Below are 23,654 nucleotides of genomic sequence, written 5' to 3'. Positions count from 1 at the left end.
TAGTATTAGTATGTCAACGCTGTTTTGTTTTGTTTTTTTAAGTCCCTGGGGATTTCCTTGCCAATCCTATATATTCCTTCAATAGATGGAACCATAAATGAGCATGTTGGCCACGCTGCCCCTTTGATGGGACCACGTTCAAATCATCCCTGATAGATGAGAAGCGCTTCTTTTTTTTTTTTTTTTTTTTTAATTTTATTTTTATTTATTTGACAGGCAGAGATTACAAGTAGGCAGAGAGGCAGGCAGAGAGAGAGGAGGAAGCAGGCTCCCTGCTGAGCAGAGAGCCCGATGTGGGGCCCGATCCCAGGACCCTGGGATCATGACCTGAGCCGAAGGCAGAGGCTTTAACCCACTGAGCCACCCAGGCGCCCCGAGAAGCGCTTCTCATTTTTAAAGTCCTCCTACAGTGGTGATTCCATGTCTTTCTGCAGAACCTCCATAGTCAAGAAGTTCTTCCTCTTAGTTACCCTGAATCCTCCTGCACTAGCTTTGAACCCATACACTCAGTCCCTAGCTAGCACCTGGAAGAGTGTTTTATAGTCTTGAAGCCTATTACTAAATGGTTCTCAGTAATACCACTCATGGCATGCTTACTATGTGCCAGGTACTTTACACTTTATCCTCTCATGTAATATTTTCTAGAACCCAGAGAGACATATACCATCATCCTTTTGTACAGATGGGGACAGACTATGGAGACGAGGTTCAGAGAAGTTAGGGAACAAGTGGTGAAGATAGGACTTGAACCTAAGATCATGTCTTATTTCTGAGTCCATCCGGTATTTAGGAATAGACTAGTTCCTTAAGGAAGGGAGACTGGAAAAGACTGAGCAAGTGGTGAGGATCACATCCAAAGAGGCTAGAGTTCAGGTGAGGCCCCAGTCCCAGTGAAAGGAAAGGCCAGTTTCAGCCCTGAGGTGAGATATGTGAGGCGTGTGGGGTACACGTGAGTGGGCAGTCGGGCTCCTGCTTGGGCTCATGCAAGTGTAGGTCAGCGTCTGAGAGGGACCACCTCCTTAAATGGCACCCCAGGCACCTCACGTGTTTCCTCCTGATCAGGGCCCTGAATTCCAGACTCGACCTACAGATGGGTGGGTTTAGGATTCCTGAAGGGATACCAGGCTTAATCTAGACAACCTAGCATGGGAAAGGGCCAGAGGGGTTGAGGGTGCGTGGCTGAAACTGAAGACGAAATCGGATTTTCCAAACTGACTTCAGATCCTTCAGTATGTGAGTTAGAAGCCATCCAGTGAAAAAGCCCCATTCAAAATGAAGAAATGCTTTTATGGGGGTGGATTTCATAACTGTATGGTTCTTAAAATTGTCCAACTTTGAGCACCTTCCATGCCTGCAGGTATAGACCTGAAATTTGAAGTCGGAGCTTGATGGGGAAATATAGAGCACATGTCTGAACTTATATCTGAGGCACTCTGCCCTGTAGTCTAAATGAAAACCCTGTGGTGCCATAAACAAAATGAAAATGTCCTAGTCATTTGTAATCAGTAAGCACACAGAGACGCACACCTGCACCAACCTAAAGACTCCAGAATTTCATATCTAAATCATGGGTAGGAAGTTAATCTTACCTTCCTTTGAGACTGTTTTGGTTATTGCAGATCATTCTCTGAATTCCTATCACTTATCTGGCACATAACCTCATTCCTATCATTTTGGCACATAACCTCATGCCTTCCTTGCATTGTACTTAACTCTTTCGTGTGTGTCTGTCTCCAGCAGAAGTGTTATAAGCCTCCGGAAGGAAGCTTGTTTACTGTAATACAGTGAGTGAGTGAATGAGTAGGTTTTCCCTATTAGGCTGATGTACATTTTTTTTTTATTTATTAGAATAGCCACATGGGAAGGATTTTTAGCCCAGATACACTAGTGAAAAGAGTAACCGTTCTTTTTTCCAGATTTTGAGATATTTCTGCTTCCAGCCGACGACCTAACAGCAGATCCATAAGTTCATTCATACATTTAGTAAATATTTGAAGGCTTACTTTGTGCCAGACACTGTGTTATTAGCAGAGTTAGCATAGCAGGACTGCGTAATGTTCATATCCAAAGTAAGGAACTCTGGCATCTTGAGACCACACGGTTTTGTTTGTTTTTTTACAGTTACTTTATGGTAACTTTGCTTTCTCTTTCTTCTGCCCCATTAAAACAACAACAGGTAGTGATTCATTCCATCCTCCTCACTGAGAAAGCCATGTGGTGCATCACATGGTCCCATCCAACTCCACAGATTGTCTAGCCAGTCCCCAGACAGAACATGGTGGCGGTGTTGTGAAAAGTGATAGCAAGGGCTACATCTGAGTAAAGAGGAGGGTTCGTTTCATTTGGTTTGTACTCTTCTCCAGGGACAGAACCCTTACTGGAACTTGAACTGGAAGCAATTCAGAACATTTGGATAAAGCAGATGAATCACCATCACACTTGTAACTCAAGGGTGCGCCAGCCTTAAAACATGCCCCTGGAACTGTAAAGGCACTAGCCTCCAGACACGCAAAATGGGGTCCCGTCTCTAACCTGAAAATTCTCCCCTTCACACTCATTGCATTTACCATTTTACATTCTAATTATCTTTCTCCCCCTGAACCCTACCATTTAGGGAACATTTACTTTTCTTTGCCTCCCAGTACTTTGCACATTGTCTTACATACAGTGATTATCTGGTAAATGTTTGCTGAAGGAATTTAAAAAGATTAACACCAACACTGAATATTGTTTGAGTATGCCAGGGTTGCCTACCCTCCCTGCACATTTGACGATAGATAATATATAAGTACCCTAAGGTGGGATGGTTTGCAAGAAAATGGAAGGGCGAGAGGAGACCTGGGCACATTTAGAACCTAACTTTTAAAATGTACTCACTCTTGTGCTTTTTCCTCCTTATCTCAATCCCCCAATGTAGGAAACATGGATCTAAATGCCTTGTGCACTGCAAAATGGGGGTGAGTCGCTCAGCCTCCACTGTGATTGCCTATGCAATGAAGGAATATGGCTGGAATCTGGACCGGGCCTATGACTACGTGAAGGAAAGGCGAACAGTGACCAAGCCCAACCCCAGCTTCATGAGACAACTGGAAGAGTACCAGGGGATCTTGCTGGCAAGGTGAGTCCCTTCAGTGACTTTCCCAGATTTTCTCTGCATTATGCTCCCTGGGGCAAGATAAAATGTCCTTCCCTGCAGCTAGCTCTCAGCCTAATTTGGATGTGTGAACATTTTGAAAGTTGAAACCTCTGTCAGTCCAGTTTTTTCAAAAATAAGTGCAGGCATTTAAGAATAGTACGGAAGAACAAGCATTTAAACTAAAGACATTTAAACTAAAAGGTGGAAATACTGTTTTCTTACTTTAATTCTCAAGTAGGTACTGATTATCAGAAACATTTCCCAACATCTTCTAAGGCCAGACACCGCTGCCTTATCAAAATGGATACTTACTGCTCCCAAAGTAATGCTAAGCATAGATGAAGTTCTTAGAAATTTTTTTAATCCCATTCTTCAAAAGAAAAAAAAAGTTTAAGTACTGGGTGCTGTTTTAGTCATTATTTTTTATCAGTTCTTGGTTTCAGTGAGCCTTCTCCAAAATTTTGGTCATGTGAAAAATCAAATTTGGGCTATGAAGGCACTTCCTGAAAATAACTCTCTTCTTCTCCTTTTAAAAATCTTTTAATCTGGATACACACACATACACACACACATATATATATATGCTTTACAGAAATGCAGAGAACACAGAAAAGTCATTTATAAATTCAGTACCACAGACAGTATTCAACATTATCTTTCATGTTTCTCCAGGTCTGACTCTTACCATATATATTGATGGTTATTTTCTCACAAAAGCTATTGTTCAGCCCACCTTTTCACCTAGTAACTGGTCTTCCTTTTTTTTTTTTTTAACTATAGCAATGTATATTGAACAGTTACACTGCAGTTAGCCCTCACTTAACCATCCTTCCCCCCGCCCCCACCCAGCTTTACTGAGATAGAATTATCATATAACATTGTGTAAATTGAAGGTGTCCAGTGTGTTGATTTGATGCATTTATATATCGCAGATGATTATCACCACGGCATTAGCTAATGCCTCCATTCCTTCACACGCTGTTAGTTTTTTCATGGTGAAAATATTCAGGATCTCTCTTAGCAACATTCAAGTACATGATATAATATTATGAACTATAATCTCCATCTTCCATTAGATCCCAGAACTTACTAATCTTATAACTAGAAGTTTATACCCTTTGACCAACATCTCCCCATTTCCCCCATCCTCTATCCCCTAGTAACCACCACTTTATTCTCTATGTCTCTGAGTGTGGCTTTTTTAGATTACACATATAAGTGATACCATTCAGTATTTTTCTTTTTCTGTCTACCCAATACTAGATCTTGAACATCTTTCTGTATCAATAAGAACTACTCATTTCAGCATAATATAATATAATATAATATAATATAACCTTGGTAATTGGTTATAAAATGAGTAATTAATTGTTTATTATTTTACCTTGGTGGTGGTGAAAGCCACTTTCAACTGCTCTCAAGGAAAGAGATTTGCATATTAAACTGGGTTTAAGGGTCAGTTTCCTGAGATACCAGATGCTGAAGTTCTGTGGAGTCTAGATTTTGCTTTGATTTTTTTCATGTGTGCATGTTCTAGGTGGTTTTGTTCAGATGAAGGCACAGCTGCCTAGAAGCGGTTGGGACTGGTGCCAGAGTTTGACTCCAGTGAGTCTTATGACTTGGTCTTGACTCTTGAATCTGGGCTGTGTTTCCCCTGAACAAAATGTTAAATAGCCTTCCAGCCTATCCAGGCAGAGGCAGAGGGACCACGCTCCCACCCCCAAAGTCTGAGGAAAATGTGGCCACAGCATAGCATTATGGTTTCCACTTAAAAAAAAAAAAAAAAAAAAAAGCCCTCCCGTTTACTCAGTACTTGGCATGATTTCATCTGAGCCATTCTTTTAGGAGGCAGGGAGGATACCCACTCAAGTCTCCCGCACTGAGAAAGAATTTAGAGGTCTTTGGGGCCAGATTTTGATGACATTTTTAGATTAGATCAGAAGGTAGGACACGGCGGTTCTTTTTGGCACAAGAAAGAGGCATGTGAGGGTCGGATGAGACATAAATATTGTATGTTCCCAGGCACACACATGACGGATGTTAGGCAGTATCCTCACGTGACCCATTGAGAGCAAGGATACTATGTGTCCTGCCAATTTCAGTATTTATTCTGGAATCTCAGGCTACTGCAAGCTGTTGGTTTGGGTTTTTTTAGAGTATGTGGTTTTTCTTAGATGTTAAAGGAACTTCAGAAAAATCGTAGATGAGAATAAGAAGGGCAGCATAACCCACAAATCACGCTGCCTCTTCCTTTCCCTTTTGGTTCTATCCTGCCTTCCTGGGCTTGATTCATGGAGGGAGGAGCAAGCCCTGGGGAATGAGAAAAACCACAGAATTGGAGTCCATAGATCTGGTTTCCATCTCTGGTTCATCCTCTTGCTGCAACTTTGAGGAGTTACTTCACAGTTCTGATCCTTACCTGACCCCATTTGTAATTTGAAAATCAAGAGCCCTAGGTCACACTGAAACTGGTAATATACTGTATGTTAACTAAATTGAATTTAAATTTTAAAAAGATTTTTAAAGAACCCTATGTCACAGGGTTATTTTAAATAAAAATGTGTATAAATAAATGTATACTACAAGGGCACCTGGCTGGCTCAGTCAGAGGAACCTGCATATACCTCTTGATCCTCAGGATTATAAAAAAAACAGTGAACACTGTATACTGGTAAGGGTTATTCTGATGTGGTTCTCATCATCTTCTTTCTCCAGGGCCACCCAGAAACACACACCTGCATGTGCCACCTATTCCCTCCTCCTTCCTCCAACCACTGCCTTCCACCACCCTCGGGCACACTAACTCCATTAGAAACTAGAATAGGAAGTGGTCCTGGAATTTCCTGTACTGTGTTTTTCCTGGATGTTAAGAACTAGAATCTAGTGCTAGGGATATTGCTTAGGCTGCTTTCAAGTGCAAGTAATAGAATACCTCCATTGATCGGGATCTCAGCAAGAAGCAGCATACTTGGATTAGGATGATTTGAGGAGGGCTTTACAAAGATGTGGGATTGTAGTAGAATCAAGGAACTTGTATCAGCAAGAGCTGTTCGCTAATAGCTGCGAGGTCCAGAGGGAGCCAGCTCCTAGAGCCTAGAAGGAGATTCCAGGAGAAAGAGCCCACTTCAGAGAGGAGAAATAACCTTCAGTCAAGGAATTCAGTCAGCCTGAAGTGACCCTGTGGGGAGAAAGCTAGGGGAAGAAGTGGCCTGCCTTTACCCTCCTCCCTCCAGACTGTCTCCTCCCGGGGCTCCCATGAAACAGTGAATACCCAAATCAAATCAAGTCTCTGCCAGTTAGGAGAAAGAGTGGGAGTGCCTGCTGTGTATACAATCATTAGGGTCTGCAGTCTCCGATGTTTTCGTTTTAAGAAACAGACTTGTAGGCCATTGCCAAACTAGCTGCCAAGTGGACTGGGCCCAGCAGATTCTTGCCCAGCCCTAGAGCACTACTCCAGGGTCTGCCTGCTCAGAAAAGCAAAAACAGAGAAGCCCCAGACTTCTGGAACTGTCGGAAGCTCTACAGCTTAGGTAACCAGGAGAAGAAAGTCCTTAGAAAAATCCCACTCATTCTGTTTGCAAAGAAATCCATTTCCTGTGGAGGTACTTCAATCTTGTATGCCAGGAACCATGTGCTGGTTCTCCCAAAAAGATAGAGCCTGATCCTAGCACTCTTTAGCCCCCATGGTTGTCTAGTGGCACTGGGTACTTAACTTGAGGTGGCAGCCCTCTGAGAGTAAGTTATTAGCTTGGGGCTTTGACGTCTTGGTAGAATAGGAGTCTACCAAAGTGATACCGGGCCTCTGTAAGTGATTTATGAATTGGTTACAGTCTCTTTTTTTTTTTTTAAGATTTTATTTATTTATTTGACAGACAGATCACAAGTAGGCAGAGAGGCAAGCAGAGAGAGAGTAGGGGAAGCAGGCTCCCTGCTGAGCAGAGAGCCCAATGTGGGGCTCGATCCCAGGACCCTGAGATCATGACCCGAGCCAAAAGCAGAGGCTTTAACCCCCTGAGCCACCCAGGCGCCCCTGGTTACAGTCTCTTAATCAGAATGCAAGGCTGTGGGCCAAATAGTGACCACCTGTCTGAAATGCAAGGGACTTTTTGCATAGTTCAGTATGTCTTTAAGAGCCCAGGGAAGGCTAATATTTAATATAACCCTTTGGGCCTAAAAGGAGGGTACCATAAACCCACTGATACTATTCATATCTAATTTTATTTTTTATGTTTTTATAGCTGGGGGTGGGAGTGAGATAGGAAGAGGGGGTGTGTGTTTGTGTGTGTGTGTGTGTGTGTGTGTGTGTGTGTTGAAACCCTCCATTAAACTCCAAACAGCCATGTTTGTTATTCTGTTCTCTGATCATGCAGGTATCTGGCAGATTTTTGTTCCATTAGACAAGTTCAGATTTCAGGCGTTTGCAAGCTGGACCATGTGTCAGTGATACTAGGTTCCAATGTACAAGGGGCAGAGAAGAAACACTGGGTGGTGTCAGTTTTGATTCTTTGCACACCCCTGTCCCTAGGGCCAGAGGAGTCAGAGGTGTCTGTTACACTCCCCTGCTTTGCTGGTGGAGACATCCAAGTCTGGTTCACTGGTATACAGTGGTCAACCAGCAGGAGGGAACCTGATAATGAATCCGCATCGTAATTGAGATTAATGGCTCTTCATTGAAATAATTTTAAAGCCCATAGGGACCATGGACAACACGTGATATTTTGGATATTTTGATATTTTGGAAGGTTCTTGGGATGCTCAGTTGTTGCTTTTTCTTTCTTCTCCTTTCTTCCAGCTGTCTAATGTCCTAAGACATAGTAGTGTAAGCAGTCTGATTTTACTATATAACTGATACTCCATTTTTAGCAGTATTTTCCTCTATGTAACTTTCTCAGACAAAGGTGGTGCCTTACCAAGCATGTAACAAGGAGAAAGAAAGCAAATTGGAGGCAGGATGGGATATCATGTGTCATTTAGATTTCCTTCTTGTTCATTTATGAAGTAAAAGGCCAATATCAGGTCTGAGTTCGCTCAAGGGAGGAAAGAACCTGAGACGACTTTGGATCACCCAGGCCACAAACCAACTCTGAAATTCTTTTTGGCAACTTGTTTACTTGATGCCTACCTGAAATAGGGGGAGGGAGTAAGTTGACTTTAAACATTCACAGTTTAAAATAATAAATATGATCCAGTGTCTTACATCCATCCCTGACAGAGCATCAGGCTAAACTGACGTGGGGAAAAGCCGCCCTGGAAAACAGTTTGGTGTTATGGGTAAAATTGATGATGTACATGTACCCTGTGACCCACCTTTTCCACTCCTGTATATAACATCTTTTAGAGACCAGAGTATCCACCAAGTGCAAGAATGTCCTTGGCAGTGCTGTTCATCGTAGCCAGGCCTGTTCATCAACAGGATGGGTAAATAAACTGTGGTATATTCATCACACTCTGAAATTACAGCTGCACATATTGATGAATCTTTAAAACAGTGTAGGCAAAAGGCAGTTGTAGACAAATATATACATAGAGTATGATTTTATTTATATAAGTTCACAACATGCAAAACCAAACAGTATATTAAGAACAAAATGGTGATGACGTTATGAAGAAAGAAGATGATAAGCACAAAATTTAGGACAGAGTTTACTAAAACCTCTGATTTAGGAGGAGGGAGAGGGAGAGCAGGAAGGGGCACCTGGAGAAGCAGTGCGTCAGAGGTCCAAGGCCACAGTAATGAGTGTCTTGATTCTATGGACGAGCTAGCTGCCTACCCCTCTCCCTTATGCCGCTCTGGCTGCAAAAACGAAAGAGGCAACAGAATCAGACCTGTCTTTAGATTGGGATTTTTCTTTCTCTCTACAAGTAGGTGTCAGTTTAATTCCGAGCCCTGACCTAATATTTTCTGATGATTATCTCCCCCAGGAAGAGAAGGAAATCCCTGCTGGGCAAAGGAGCTGTAATGGCAGCCACTTCCTCTGAAACATACACTGTTGTTACCTGTTAGCATAATTTCGTTTTCATTCCCTCCTAATGGATTAGTGATTTGCAGGAAGTTTTTAAAAAATGATATTTTGGAAGGTTCTTGGGATCATGAAAAGTCCCATTTGCCTCTTGACTGGTAAGAAAAGCTGTTCTTTTACATTTTTAGAAGGGTGAGAACAGCTACTCCCTGAGATGTCTTCCCAGTCGTTTGCATCACAGGAATTGTCTTGCCTTGGGGGCTGAGAGGAGTTGGTGCAGGTCTGAACATCCTCATGATAGGTGAGGGTTAGAAACTGGAGAACACAGCCACATGTAGGTCAGGAAACAAGAGTATCTAGTTATAAAAGAAACTTTAAAGGGAAGCACGTGGCCTGGGGTTGATCACTGGGTATGGTTCAGGCCCCACCTATGCAACCATTCAGTTTGCCCCTCCCCACAGTCACTCACTCGTTTGGGATGTGTGATATGTTGTCTCCTCCTAGGGGTGGCTGGAGTTCATGCAGCTTGGAAAGGGTGAAAACTCTACCTTCCTCCCAGCTATTGATTATAGCTTGTCTTCATAAACAGAATGACCTGTTCCCTACCCGGAAAAGCTCCCTTCTGCCGAGCAGGCCTGAGTCAGAGAGAGCCCCACCCAAACAGTAGACAGACAAGGGGGAGCTGAGAGCAGGTGCAGAGTTTGAGAACAAACAGGGGTTCACATTAGTGCAGGCACATGACTCGGCAGAGATTCACAGGCAGGCGTGGCCCTGAGCCTGCGGTAAATTGTTTTGGGCCATTTCCCATTACACTCTGCAGTTAGGTGATTCTTCATCAGCTTGTGAGTCGTGGAAACCACACCCCTAAGTGCCACATCTAGGGACCTGTTTCCTGGGTACCTGATCTGACCAGCCACAGGGCCACATTTTTCTTTTTGGCTAGGGCTTTGGGAAATGTGCTCCCTTGTTATATGGTTTGAAATGAAATCTCATCCCATCAGAACTTTTCTCCATGGGCGCCTGGGTGGCTCAGTGGGTTAAACATCTGCCTTGGGCTCAGATCATGATCTCAGGGTCCTAGGATTAAGGCCTGCATTGGGCTCCCTGCTCAGTGGGGAGCTTGCTTCTTCCTCTCTCCCTTGCTTGTGCTCTATTTCTCACTATCTCTGTCTCTCAAATAAATGAATGAAATCTTTAAAAAAATAATAATAATAAAGAAAGAATCTCTACAATTCACATTCCTACCAGCTATGTATGAGAAAACTTGTTAGACCATGCCATCATCAATACCAGCTGCTAGCAACCATTTTAAAGCTCTCATCAGTCTGATAGGTAGAAAAAATCAGATCTCATATTTGTTTTTATTGTTGTTTGCTTTGTTTTTGCTTTTTGCTCTTAGTTAAATTGAGCATCTTTACAAATGTTTATTGCCTACTTCTTGCATTGGGTATTACCAAGCATTAGGCAGGTTAAGATTTAAATTTATCTGGGAGCGGTTTCCTGGGAGGGTGTTGACTGATTTCACAAACCCCAGAATAAGGCATTTCCTGTGTGTGTCCTCCACAGCAAACAGCGACATAACAAGCTCTGGAGATCTCATTCAGATAGCGACCTCTCAGACCACCATGAACCCATCTGCAAACCAGGGCTAGAACTCAACAAGAAGGAGATCACCACCTCAGCAGACCAGATTGCCGAGGTGAAGACCATGGAGAATCACCCACCCATACCTCCTGTCTTTGTGGAACACGTCGTCCCACAAGATGAAAATCAGAAGGGCCTATGTACCAAAGAAAGAATGATCTGCTTGGAGTTTACTTCTAGGGAATTTCATGCTGGACAGATTGAAGATGAATTAAACCTAAATGACATCAATGGATGCTCATCAGGGTGTTGTCTCAATGAATCAAAATTCCCTCTTGACAACTGCCATGCATCCAAAGCCTTAATCCAACCTGGACAGGCCCCAGAAATTGCCAACAAGTTCTCAGACTTAACGGTAGAAGATCTGGAGACAGATGCCCTGAAAGCAGATGTGAACGTGCACTTACTGCCTCTGGAAGAATTAACATCTCGCCTGAAGGACCTTCCCATGTCCCCTGATCCTGAATCACCGAGCCCCCAACCCAGTTGCCAGGCTGAAGTCTCAGATTTCAGTACGGATCGCATTGATTTTTTTAGTGCCCTGGAAAAGTTTGTAGAGCTTTCCCAAGAAACCCGGTCCCGATCTTTTTCCCACTCAAGGATGGAAGAACTGGGTGGAGGAAGGAGTGAGAGCTGTCGACTGTCAGTGATGGAAGTAGCCCCTTCCGAAGGGACAGCTGATGACCAGAGAAGCAGCTCTTTGAGTAATACCCCCCATGCATCTGAAGAATCTTCAATAGATGAAGAACAGTCAAAGGTAAAAGCTCTTTATAGTGGTCCTCTAGCTAATGAAGTTCATTTGGAAGACAAAGTATTTGGGATTCTGCTGTGTTCATTTTATTTTCGACTTGCTAAAGATTTAGGAAGGCAGTATGGGAGAGACTGTGGCTGAGACTTTCCTTGAAAACTTAAGGTTTAAAAATTTTTAAATCCATTGCATTTTGAAGAATTTATCTTTCCATTTGGTGTCTTTGGAAGCACTTCTGAGAGGGGATTTGGGGGAGGTGGGGCAGATTAGCCAAAACAAATGTCCTGCCTGAACAAGGAGAGGTCCCCTCCCTGGACCTCTGTGATTCAAATCCGCTCTTACCAATAATGAAGTGCCTGGGAGTGACACACTGCCTGAGTAAGACCTGTGTCTCTCTGAAGAGATGGGATTTGTTTGGGAAATTCTGTCTCAGAAAATTCAAAGACTAGACATGTGTAAATGGTTGTCAGGGTAGCAACCCATGCTGAGTTCTTGCTATTAATAATGTTTCTGGATTGGTCCTCATCTCAGACCCCATGGTATCCAAGACTTAAGGGATAGTTTTGGGAAATGATTGAGGGCAGACAGACTGAAGATTCTTCTCTGTAGCATATGAGCTCTTAGGAGCCATTTCAGACAAGGGAAAGAACTGTGTATCATCAATTCTAAGACTCACTCTTATTCTCATTTTGATATTTCTGAAATCAGAATGCATCTTAAAAACAATGGTATCTTAGATCAGTATAATATAGTAGTTTGGGAAGTAAATGGTGACAGATTTACTTAATGATTTCAGTGTAGGTGACTACATTTTTGCATTTCCTGTTACTTGTCTGGTTATATTTACCACCTTGTCCATGACTTATCTTTTCTTTTTTTTTTTTTTTTTTTTTTTAAAGATTTTATTTATTTACTTGACAGAGAGAAATTACAAGTAGATGGAGAGGCAGGCAGAGAGAGAGAGAGGGAAGCAGGCTCCCTGCTGAGCAGAGAGCCCGACGCAGGCCTCGATCCCAGGACCCTGAGATCATGACCTGAGCCGAAGGCAGCGGCTTAACCCACTGAGCCACCCAGGCGCCCATGACTTATCTTTTCTAACTACCCTAGGGCAGTCATTGCCTCTGCCTCCATCTTCTCTCCCCAAAGGTTATGTCTTTGCTTCATTTTGACTGGGAAATCAGAATGCTTGGACCAGTGGGTATAGCAGCTCTGACAGAAATAGCTTTTCTGCAAAGTCCCTCGTCATATGAGCACTCTCTCCACAGCCTATGCACACACTGGGCGGGCTGGGCTTCTCTCCCAGTCTTGGCTAGTGTACTTCTGCCTGATGTCCCAGCAGATTTCTCTTAAAGGTGTAACTGACCTTGTTGGTTTGTATTAGCTCTGACTTTCTTTTGAAGGAGAAAGATCAGAACAATTCCTAGGGAAATATTACACTTTGAAGGCTTATAAAAATGTTAAAATAGGGGCATCTGCGGGGCTCAGTCAGTTAAGTGTCTGCCTTAGGCTCAGGTTATGATCTCAGGGTCCTGGGAATCCCAGCTCAGCAGGGAGTCTGCTTCTCTCTCTCGCCCCCTGTCCCTCCCCTCTGCTTGTACTCTCTGTCTCTCTAAACAAACAAATAAAATCTAAATAAGTAAATAAATGAATAAAATATTAAAGTAGATTGATGGTTGTCAAATGCCACTTTAAGAGATATCCAAAAGCTGGAGTGCCTGGGTGGCTCAGTGGGTTAAAGCCTCTGCCTTCGGCAGGTCATGATCCCAGGGTCCTGAGATCAAGCCCCACATGGGGCTCTCTGCTCAGCAGGGAGCCTGCTTTCTCCCCTCTCTCTCTCTGCCTGCTTGTGATCTCTGTCAAATAAATAAATAAAATCTTTAAAAAAAAAAAAAAGAGATATCCAAAAGCTATTTTCAGATTTTGAAATTCTTATCTTTTTTTTTTTTTTAACAATAGGACTTTGTTTTATATTGGCTAATTTTATTTTGCCTCGTCCTAAACACATCTAGGAATTTGTAACTGGTAGAACAGTAATACGTCAGAGAGTCACAGTTTCTAAGTTTGCTTAGGCATGTGGCTCCATAAGCCAAGTAAACCTTTCCCAGAAGGAGCCATGTGAAATTTGGAAATCGTGTGATCAGGTACAGAGTGCCCTCACATGCTGGAATGCTACTGCCAAGAGATGCCAAGAATGGGAGGGTAAGGATGAAAGCTGGCAGGACAGAGGAGAGAAGAGAGCAGTGAGTCTCCAAATCCGACATCAGATGATAACCTCATTCATCTTGCCCTAACACTGGGCATATTTAAGGTGGTCACTAAGTCCTTGAATGGCACTCTTCCCCTTGAACTAGGTTAGAATCAAACTGGGAGTTGATAGGCCAGAGAAAAAAATCTCATCTACCCCAGTGTAGCCCAAATCCTGAAGGCTAACGGTCTTAGGAAGGTAAGGATTGGGGCACCTGGGTGGCTCATTCAGTTGGGTGTCTGTCTTCTGCTCAGGTCCTGATCCCAGGGTCCTGAGATCAAGCCCTGCATCCCGCTCCTTGCTCAGTGGGAAGTTTGCTTCTCCCTCTGCCCCTCTTCTTCCCTATTTTCCTGTGTGCACTCTCTCTCTCTCTAACAAATAAAATCTTAAAATTTTTTTTTAAAGATTTTATTTATTTGTCAGAGAGAGAGAGGGAGAGAGAGCAAGCACAGGCAGGCAGAGGCAGAGGGAGAAGCACTCTCCCCGCAGAGCGAGGAGCCCGATGTGGGACTCGATCCCAGGATGCTGGGATCATGACCTGAGCCAAAGGCAGCTGCTTAACCAACTGAGCCACCCAGGCATCCCTAAAATCTTAAATTTAAAAAAAGAGAGAGAGAGAGAATTCTAGGAACCTCCAAGACTATCCACTATGCATTTTTGGAGCAAGATACTGGGTTGGAATTCTATTTTGAGTAAAGAGAACAAAAGTTTAGTAGACAGTGATACAAGCTGTAACAAATTTTGTATGTCTTCCTTTGATGAATCTGGTTTTTTTTTTTTTCCTTTTGTGACAACACAGATGGACGAAGGACAGTCCTAGGCACTCGACGATTTGTGTCCTCATAGCCAGAAGGTTCTCCCAGATTAGAAGATTAGTAAACAAAACATCTGGCATTTTTAATTAGACCATGGTTTGCCATAACTGTCTCACTGTTTTCTCCCTAGGCAATCTCAGAACTGGTCAGCCCAGACATCTTCATGCAATCTCACTCAGAAAATGCAATTTCAGTCAAAGAAATCGTTACTGAGATTGAATCCATCAGTCAAGGAGTCGGACAGATTCAACTGAAAGGAGACATCCTGTCTAACCCATGCCATACGCCAAAGAAGCATACTGTCCATGAGCTGCCCCTTGAGAGAGCCCAGGCCCTGGAGAACAAACCTGGAAATCTGGAGCAAAGTGAGGGTTCCTACACAGCCCAGCCTGAACTAGCCAAAGACTCGGGGAAGTGGGACCTAGAAGGCTGCCTAACCACACACTCATCAACTGCAGAGCTGGAAGACGAGGAACCAGCTGAGGAGGAACAAGAACTTTGGGGCCCTGGAATGCACCCAGGTGCCAAGTGGTACCCTGGGTCCGTGAGGCGAGCCACCTTGGAGTTTGAAGAGCGCTTGCGACAGGAGCAAGAGCACCATGGTGCCGCGCCTGGGTGTGCCTCATTGTCCATTCGCAAGAATTCCAAGAATGATTTCTCTGTGGCAGACCTAGCACCAAAAGGGAAGAGTGATGAAGCTAGCCTTGAACTTTGTTTTGTCCCCAAGGAACCAGAGATTAACAAGGGCAAAGGGAAGTGCAGTGGGTCCGAAGCTGGCTCACTACCCCAGTCTGAGCAAGTAGCCATTGGTCCAGCACCGGAGCTGCTGCCGTTTCAAGAGCGCCCAGGGTCAGACACTAGAACAAAGCAGGAAGGAGTCCTGAAGGAGCAGAGGACTGTGGTTTCGTGCCAGGGCTCTGAGACACAGGCAGCCCCTCTCTCACTTCCCAAGAAGGTGGAAATCATTGAGTATCCCCACGCGGTTCCATCCCCCAATCACCCTGGGCCAGGGGGTGAAAGAGCCACCAGCATAAAGAGTGGGGAGCAGGGACTGAGGAAAGCAAAAGTAGAGGACTCCGTCCCCATCCTCTGTGCACTGGATGAAAATCTGAACAGGACTCTGGGCCCCACCCAGGCTCCTCTGCACCCCAACGTGCTACCTCTGCCTCATTCTTCCCCTCCTGAGCACGACAGTCCCACTGACCTGACCTCCACCCTGAGCAGCCCTGAAGCCTGGGATGACAGCCTCTCGACAGCCCGGCAAACAGGAGCACCTTTTGTCAGTCGCACAACCCATGTACCATCTGCCAACTTGGATCACGCACATCCCCAGACTGTAGTTCACCTGGAAGGCTTCACAGAGCAAAGCAGCACCACAGACAACGAGCCCTCTTCAGAGCAGGGTAGCTGGGAAGAAAGTCAGGAGGGCCCCTTTTCCAGTGGCAATGAAATGCCATACGAGGACTCCCAGTTAACTAGAGAAGACCTAAGCCAACTCGGTGACAATATTGAGGAGTTACAAGAAAAACCGGACCCACTTCCTATAGCCTGTCAACTCCCACACAGCTCTAGTGGTGACAGCATAAAGGGTCTCAGCCATAGCCCCGGTGTGGTGAAGGAGCGCACTAAAGAAATCGAGTCCCGAGCAATTTGCCAGGGAGGGCTCACCAAACCATCCCAAATGAGGCATTCAGCTTCCCTCGCCAAGTTAGGTTACTTGGACCTCTGTAAAGACTGTTTATCGGACAGAGAGCCTCTCTCCTCTGATCCCCCTCATCTCAAACTGCTTCAGCCCTTCAACAGAACGGACACAGGCATGCACGCCAGGGAGGCCCAGGAGCCCTCAGAAAACCCAGATGCCCCCCAGAACCTAGAGCCCACCAAGTATTTTATAGAACAGCTCAAAACAACAGAGTGTATCGCGCAGAGCAAGCCAGTGGAGAAGCCCATCGTACAGTATGCCAAAGAATTTGGTTACAGTCAGCAGTGTTTGCTCCCCAGGGCAGGACCCGAATTGACTAGTTCTGAAGGAGGCCTTCCTTTGCCACAACCCCAGGGACTGCCACGTTCAGGCCCGGCTCCAGGGCTGGCTGTGGCGCCCCGTCAGCAGCACGGCCGAACTCACCCCCTTAGGAGACTTAAAAAAGCAAATGATAAAAAACGGACAACCAACCCCTTCTATAATACCATGTGATTCTGAGCCTACACGTGTGACTTTCTGAAAGAAATGTTTGTAAAAGGGGCAGGTGTAATATGTAAGGAACATGCACTTTATGGGTTAATTTTATAATATTTTGGTCATTTTACTGTTCCTGGCGCATGCAGGGTTTGGGTTGGTTTTTTTCCCCCTCTGTGTATGTGTGCGTGAAAGAGAAAAAGAGAGATTGATTCAGACAGCAAGACCATTTTAGCATTTTTTTATTTTTAGAAAAATTCAAACCTCAAAAAAATACTCATTTTCAAAGAGTACCTTTATCAAAAGCAAATTGCTGTTTTTCAATCAGCTCCCACCTGCTCCTCATTTGCCCTCTGAGAAAAAGCTTGCTTGCTTGCTTGCTTGAAGAAGGAAGCAGCTGGGGAGGGTGGGGATGAAGCTGGAAATCGGAAATGCTCCCCTGGGCCTGTGTGATGATGGTTTGGGCTTCAGACCTGATGCATGGGATTGAGCTGAAGGGCCGCTGCAAGTCCACGTGCTCTCAGCCTTGGGCCCACTGAGAGTTCCCAAGGTGGGCAGGTTCTGCTTTGCTCTCAAAGTGGGGAGTCTTCCAGAAGCCACTCCTTCTGGATTCCTGAGTCCATCATTACCGAAAGGCAGGATAATGGCTGGCTTTGTAAACTTACCAAGCAAATAGGTCCCCCTGCCCCCCCGGCCACCCAGCACATGATTTTTAAATTAAAAGTGAACCTCAAATGAAATCTGAGAGATCTGTGTGGAGGAAAGCATATGAGGAGGAGGAGGAGGTGAAGTCTGCAGAGGCTGCTGCCCGGTATCTTCCGGGTCAGTATCTTCCTCCACATGGGCTGTCACCCTGGCCCTCCCTGCCAGGAAATGTGCTCTGTAACATCCTTTCAACTAAAACAGAATAGGGACAAGTTTGAAAAACAGCAATTGAAAGTCAGTGTGTTCTTGTAAAATGACTATGTACGTAGGGTTTTAACACTTCCATTACTTGAATAATTCTGTGGGCCTTCTGAGTTTAATGGCCATATATTTTTCCAATTTACTTTTCTCCCTCATGCTATTTCTCCCAGTGCTGCCCTTTTTTTAAAATTTCATAGATGATATTTGAATTGTTACATTACCTATGTATAACCTCCATTGAACGCGAAGTTTTCTTACCGATGTTATCACTGTTAACACTTGACATGGGTTGTTGTGTTTTTTTTTTTTTTCTGGAAGATATGTCATTTCTCTAGTTTATACACAGTATTTATGTACATAATGTCACTTTCTTACAGTGTTTTGTTGTTGATGTCGTAGGATCTTTTTGAATTAATCTTTTTAAGAAGGATAAAGCTGCAACTGGAGAAAACAGACACCACAGAAATAAAACTGATGGGTGCTGGTAGGAATCTGCAGAGTATATCGATGGTGGTTTTAATTGTTAAGATGGAGACTTCTGATCGCCAGCTGCTGCCAAATTATGTGTTAGTAACTTCCTCCTCAGAGAAACCCCTGAAGGCTCCCATTAGATCACAGTTTGACTGAAAGCTGATTTCTCTTTGAGACTGAAATCCCAGAGCGGGTTGTTTGCCAGGAGCTGAACCACAGCCAGGGAGTGTATGTGAGTGATACCGCTGCCCAGGGCGGAAGCTTCCGATGGAGTGGGCTGCAGGGTTCATGGGCAGGCAGGCCCCCCCACCAAGGGCAGGCACCCACTATTGACTCCACTTAGGATGCTTTTGCTTCGTTACTGTTGTGGAGCTCCTTGCCATTAACAAGCCTGTTTGGGCTTCTTACAGAAACCATTTAGCCTGGAATGAAATACCTTCTGTAGCTCATCAAAACTGAAGAGGTTTGCAAATTTGCTTCCTGTTTGCTTTGGTTGATGTCCACGTGGCTGAGAAGTTGACCAAGTACAGACTTGGGCTTTGGTTTTTGGCTCATCGCGGCACTGAGAGGAAAGACAGATACCCAGACTGTCAAGGGGATTGTCAGAGGCCAGAGTTTGGTGGGAAACAGATAGTGGAGTGACCTCCAGGGGACAGAAAAGGTGGCCTGAGGCCATTCATAGGTGCTCCAGGGGAGCTGTGAATCTGGGTGCTGTGTGGAAGTTGGTCAGGTCTCACTTCGCTGCCAGGTGGTGGATTGGGCAGAAACCTCCTGCTCTAAGTGTCTTTATGATGTAGTAATTATATGTACCTGTGCTGTCTTTAAATAGTTTTTTCCTTGAATGTTCGAATGTATCCTCCACACACACGGCTTTGTGGTTCCTGGATGTTTAATGTGTTGTCAAGTGTTTTTGTTAGATGATGTGTACCAGTGTGAGGAGGCTTGCAAGACAGGGTTATGAATTTTCAGGGCTCAGCCTGCTAAACAGCCCTGCCTTGTTGAGCCAGTTCCACCACCGCCAATACAAGAGGGAAAGGACAGGAAATTGTGACCAGGGCAGGGAGAGAAGGATTTGCACTGAGGTGAAGAGAGTGGTGTCCCCTCATTAACCCTTTGAAATGGTGACATCCCTCACATAGAGGATTATAAGCAGGATGGACAGTATTACACTGTGCTCTCTCCTCCCCTGCAGCGGTGGTTAGTGCTCACCATCCCTGCATTAAGTAACAGCAGCAGTGGGGAGATCTTCTAATGCTGTGAAGAAAACTTTTTTTAAAGAAAAAGGAAATGGTCTTGCTCTCGCTTCCTTCTTTTAAGTAACATTCTTGGTCATCGTTTAATTTACCTGCCTCAAGAAACATCCTCCATTCAGGGTCTGTAATTCACCCATGCTGTGGGGTTTTTGCCAGCCTCTCAAACCCCCCACAACTGAGGGTTCTTGTGTTATTTGCATAGCTGAGCAATGCCCAGGGGAAGCACATGATGAGCCATCAAGGACTTCTCAGACTTTCTTGTCCTCAGACTTTTTGATAATCTCAGGTGGCCTATTTCCCTTTTCTGTTCATGGAAAGCTCAGACCCAGAACAGCAGGTCCGGTGGTTTGACAGAGCTGAGTAGGAAAAGTCTTGACCTCTTGCTCAGTGCCTCTCTTTATTTTGAAAACCACCATAGTCTGACTCTCAGTTACCCTGGAGGAGGAGAGAGTGAGAGAGAGAGTGTGTGTGCATACACAGATACACGCACACCTGTGCAAAAATACTTTAAAAAGTAATGTTTTGGTGCATGGGGTAGAAGCCCCAGAAGCACGCAACTTTTGAGCTGTAATCTGGAGGGTTACCTGGTGAATAGGAAGGAGAGAGACTTCAACCCTTTCTTGATTTTAGAAACACTTAGGAGTAGTATATACTATAGTAGACCTGTAGTACTGTATTATAGTAATAATCATCTCTCCTCATTTTGGTTGCAGAGTCTTAATGTTTGGGATCATTCTTAGCACCCTAGCTTCTTCAGGCTCTTGAGGTAGCATTTTCCTGGTTCTGTACCTGTATCCCACCCCTATCTCATCTGGGGAACTACAAAGAGCTCCAAGGACAGCCTTGAGAATGAAAGCCCAGGCTCTGAGGTCCCCTCTTGCTCAAGGGCCCCAAACAGAGACTTTTGGATAGACCTGAAGTTTCTCAGACATAGCCACTCACGAAAATCTTCATCTGTTCCATCTGAGGATTTCAGTTTTAAAGTGATCTAGGCATGTTTGGTAGAGAAGTTTCTGTGGGAGTTTTTTTCTTTTACGAAAGCATTATGCAAAGAGGGTCACTTTTTAAGGGCATTTTAAAACTTTTAAATAAAGCCATTCTTTGGCTCTTTTTGACAACTATTTGTGGATACTTTGTTTACATTGTGATAATTAAAACACACATCCTCTTGACAGCCGCTCCTCCCTTCCTCCAGGCACGCGGCCCTGGCTGTCCTGAGTCCTCTCACAGAGCAAGGCCTCTGTGGTCAGCCCTGACTCACAGGGGACTTGGGCGGATGGACCCAGAGCTGACTTCCATCTGTGTCCTGCACTCCCCTTCAACATTCTGTGTGGAATTAGCCCTTTCCTCAGTCAGTGATGGTGTGTCTTACAGTGATGGTTGTAATGGTGAATGGCTAGTGTCCTTTTTGTCTCAGTTTGTTTTGCTTTTTGATGGTAGATGAAATTTTAGCTCTTTCAGCACCAGTCCAACTTGATGGTATCTTGGACTTTGTTTTCCCTCCCAGACTTAAAGGATCAAGGCATGTATTAGGCATAAATATATTTGCTGCCTCAACTCATCTGATACCCAGATTAGGAAACAGCCTGTCACCAAAGCAGAAAGCTGCACACTCCTAACCCCTGTCCCAGGCCTCTGGGGTCCCTCGATGCCATGGAGAGCTAATGCAAGGTGCTTGTGTACTTTCCCAGCCTGGAAGTGAAGGGTGACAGGCCCTGGCTCCTGCTATGAAAGAAAACCAGCCTCATTTTCTCAGTGCCCCAGAGACCTAAGACAGGATTTCTAAACTGGAATCATCGCTCACTGGCTTGAAGATGCCTCAGGGGGTATATGACTAGTGCTGCCCTCTGGGTCCTCACAGCGACACTGGTGGCTTTGTCCTCTGTACATATGCAGAGCTAATACCCAGGGCTTTATTCAAGCTGATGACCCAATCTGGAAACTGGGTAACTGGCCCTGAAATGATTCTCTGCCAACAGGCCCACAGGGAATTGTTTGGTTTTTGTGGTTTTTTCGGATTTTGGTTTGCCTGGCATAGCTTAAGGTGCCTTTTATTTTTTTTTTCTTTCTACTTTATTTTGTAGGACTTGTTCTAAATGTAGAAAACAAGTCCAAAAAAGACTCTCCCACTGACTGTTACCTTTGCCCCAGGCCAGTCCAAACTTTTATGCTCACATTTTATTAAATAAAGCAGGTGCTCCCTGGAATCTCTGGGACCTTTTTGAGGCATTTGAAGCAGAATATAAAGAGTGGTCTCATCTCCTTCCTAAATCTTCCTGGTGGTTGGGATGTTCCACTTGTATCATAGATTTTTTTTATTACTGATGTGCTCTGCTGTTTTTAAATGTGAACTTGTGCGCAAATGTGCAGATTCAATGTTCTTGTTACAGATTAAATAAATTTTTATTTTGAAGATGAAATGTGTATTTGATCAAGTGCAAAAAAAGAGGGGGAGATGGTGCTAGAGCAGGTGGAGGGATTGGAAGAGAACACTGATGAGCAGTGGGAGGGACATGGAGCAATTCTCCTTGATCTCCCTCATGCTTAAGAGCTAGCTCGTGGCGGGGGGGGGGGGGGAATGGGGGGGAATGGGGGGGGCGCCTGGGTGGCTCAGTGGGTTAAAGCCTCTGCCTTCAGCTCAGGTCATGATCTCAGGGTCCTGGCATGGAGCCCCGCACATCGGGCTCTCTGCTCAGTGGGGAACCTGTTTCCTCCTTTCTCTCTGCCTGCCTCTCTGACTACTTGTGATCTCTCTGTCAAATAAATAAAATCTTTGAGAAAAAAAAAAAAAGAGTAGGGGCACCTGGGTGGCTCAGTGGGTTAAGCCTCTGCCTTCGGCTCAGGTCATGATCTCAGGGTCCTGGGATCAAGTTCTGCATCAGGCTCTCTGCTCATTGGGGAGCCTGCTTCCCTCTCTCTCTCTGCCTGCCTTTCTGTCTACTTGTGACTCACTCTCTCTCTCTGTCAAATATTTTTTTTAAAAAAAGAGCTCTGGGGGGAAAATACTTTCTACCTCCCACAAAATAAAGGCTGGGTGGGAAATGGAATAACCAAAGATTATTTCAGACTTTGGGCTCCAATAAAGTGACCAAGCTGGGAACTTGCCTGGTCAAAGAAGCTCTTGCCACAGCCACCACCTGAATGTTAGGAGAATGAATAAGCAAAGGGACCAAAATTCCTCTGCTATGTGTGGTACAGAGTGACTGCTCTGGGACAGCTGCTGTGACCTGCCCCAGCAGGGACTAGATTTCTTGGGTGGCTGACCTCTCTGGACATTAGTGAGGTAGAGCTCACAAACTTTCAGCACAAGCCACCTCAGCTCACTGATTTCTAGAAATGGGGCATGACTTTCTAAAGAAGTAAAAGCTTTTAACCCTCTCTTGCTGTTAGAAGAGAAGTATTGGATAATGGTGGAAGAAGGGAGATGGGTTGCAGGGAGGACGCCTGGATGCCTCTGTTGGTTAAGCTCAAGTCATAATCTCAGTTCAGGCTCCTGGGATGGAGCCCTGTACCCGGCTGCCCTCTCAGTGGGGAGTCTGCTACTCCTTCCTCCTCTTTGTTCCTCCCCACCCCCCATCTCATGCTCGCATTCTCCCTCTCAAAGTCTTTTTTAAAGTAAATAAAACAAAATTTGATTGCCAAAAGCCTGTGGCAGTTGCTTCTCCTTGAACCTGGTGTTCCCACGGGTTCAAGGTAGATTCACTTCCTCAGCGAGTCTTTAGTCTGCTGTGCGCCCTCCTCCATGGAATCCTCTCTATCGGGTCAAATGCCTAGCTACAGTGCCAACGTTTTAGGTTCTCAAGTGGTCGCCATAGCCATTAATAACAAGAACGGGTACCCTATCGGGTACCCTCGAGCTGTCCTGGGCGAGCCTAGGCCCTCACCCAAGGGCTGGGAAGACTCCCTAGAAGCATCTGCCAGGACCTCTCCCCAGGAGGGTCCAGACGTGCGTGCAGTCCCGCCGCCACGGCCCTCCAGCGGGGACAGGCTAAATTGGGAGCGCGATTGCAGCAGGAATGCGGCGCGAAGGCACCTGATCTTGCGCGGCTGCCGGGTCTCCCTCTCCGCGCCCAGCCTGGGTCTGGAAACCTGGGTCTGCGAACCTGGATCTGAGAACCTGGGTCTGCCCAGCCCACCCCGGAGGCACGGAGGGTGGGGAAGGCGTGCGCACATCCCGCCGGGACACCCTCAATTACTTTTGACAGTTCTTTGAGCCCTGCGGGCTGGCGGCTCAGAGTCAGCGGCGCTCGACTTTCCCGCCGCTGGGGGGGGGCGGGGCACATGTGGCCACGCCCCCGTC

The 23,654-nt window shown here is 45.2% G+C and overlaps 1 protein-coding gene across 5 annotated transcripts in view; it reads left to right on the top strand.

Moving 5' to 3' along the window:
* SSH2 (slingshot protein phosphatase 2) overlaps window positions 1-21,774 on the top strand; it is a 248,908-nt gene extending 227,134 nt beyond the window's left edge. For all 5 annotated transcript variants that reach the window (XM_004746924.3, XM_004746927.3, XM_004746926.3 and 2 more), the window contains 3 exons: window positions 2,918-3,118; window positions 10,663-11,497; window positions 14,679-21,774. In XM_004746924.3, the coding sequence (XP_004746981.1) occupies window positions 2,918-3,118; window positions 10,663-11,497; window positions 14,679-16,742 (3,100 nt within the window). In that variant the 3' untranslated portion in view covers window positions 16,743-21,774. The remainder of the gene's footprint in view (window positions 1-2,917; window positions 3,119-10,662; window positions 11,498-14,678) is intronic.
* Window positions 21,775-23,654: the final 1,880 nt, after the last annotated feature.

The sequence above is a fragment of the Mustela putorius genome, unplaced genomic scaffold (assembly GCF_011764305.1).
Source record: "Mustela putorius furo isolate JIRA1106 unplaced genomic scaffold, ASM1176430v1.1 tig00003962_pilon_pilon_pilon, whole genome shotgun sequence".
Lineage (NCBI taxonomy): Eukaryota > Metazoa > Chordata > Mammalia > Carnivora > Mustelidae > Mustela > Mustela putorius.
This window is presented reverse-complemented; position numbering and strand designations above follow the sequence as displayed.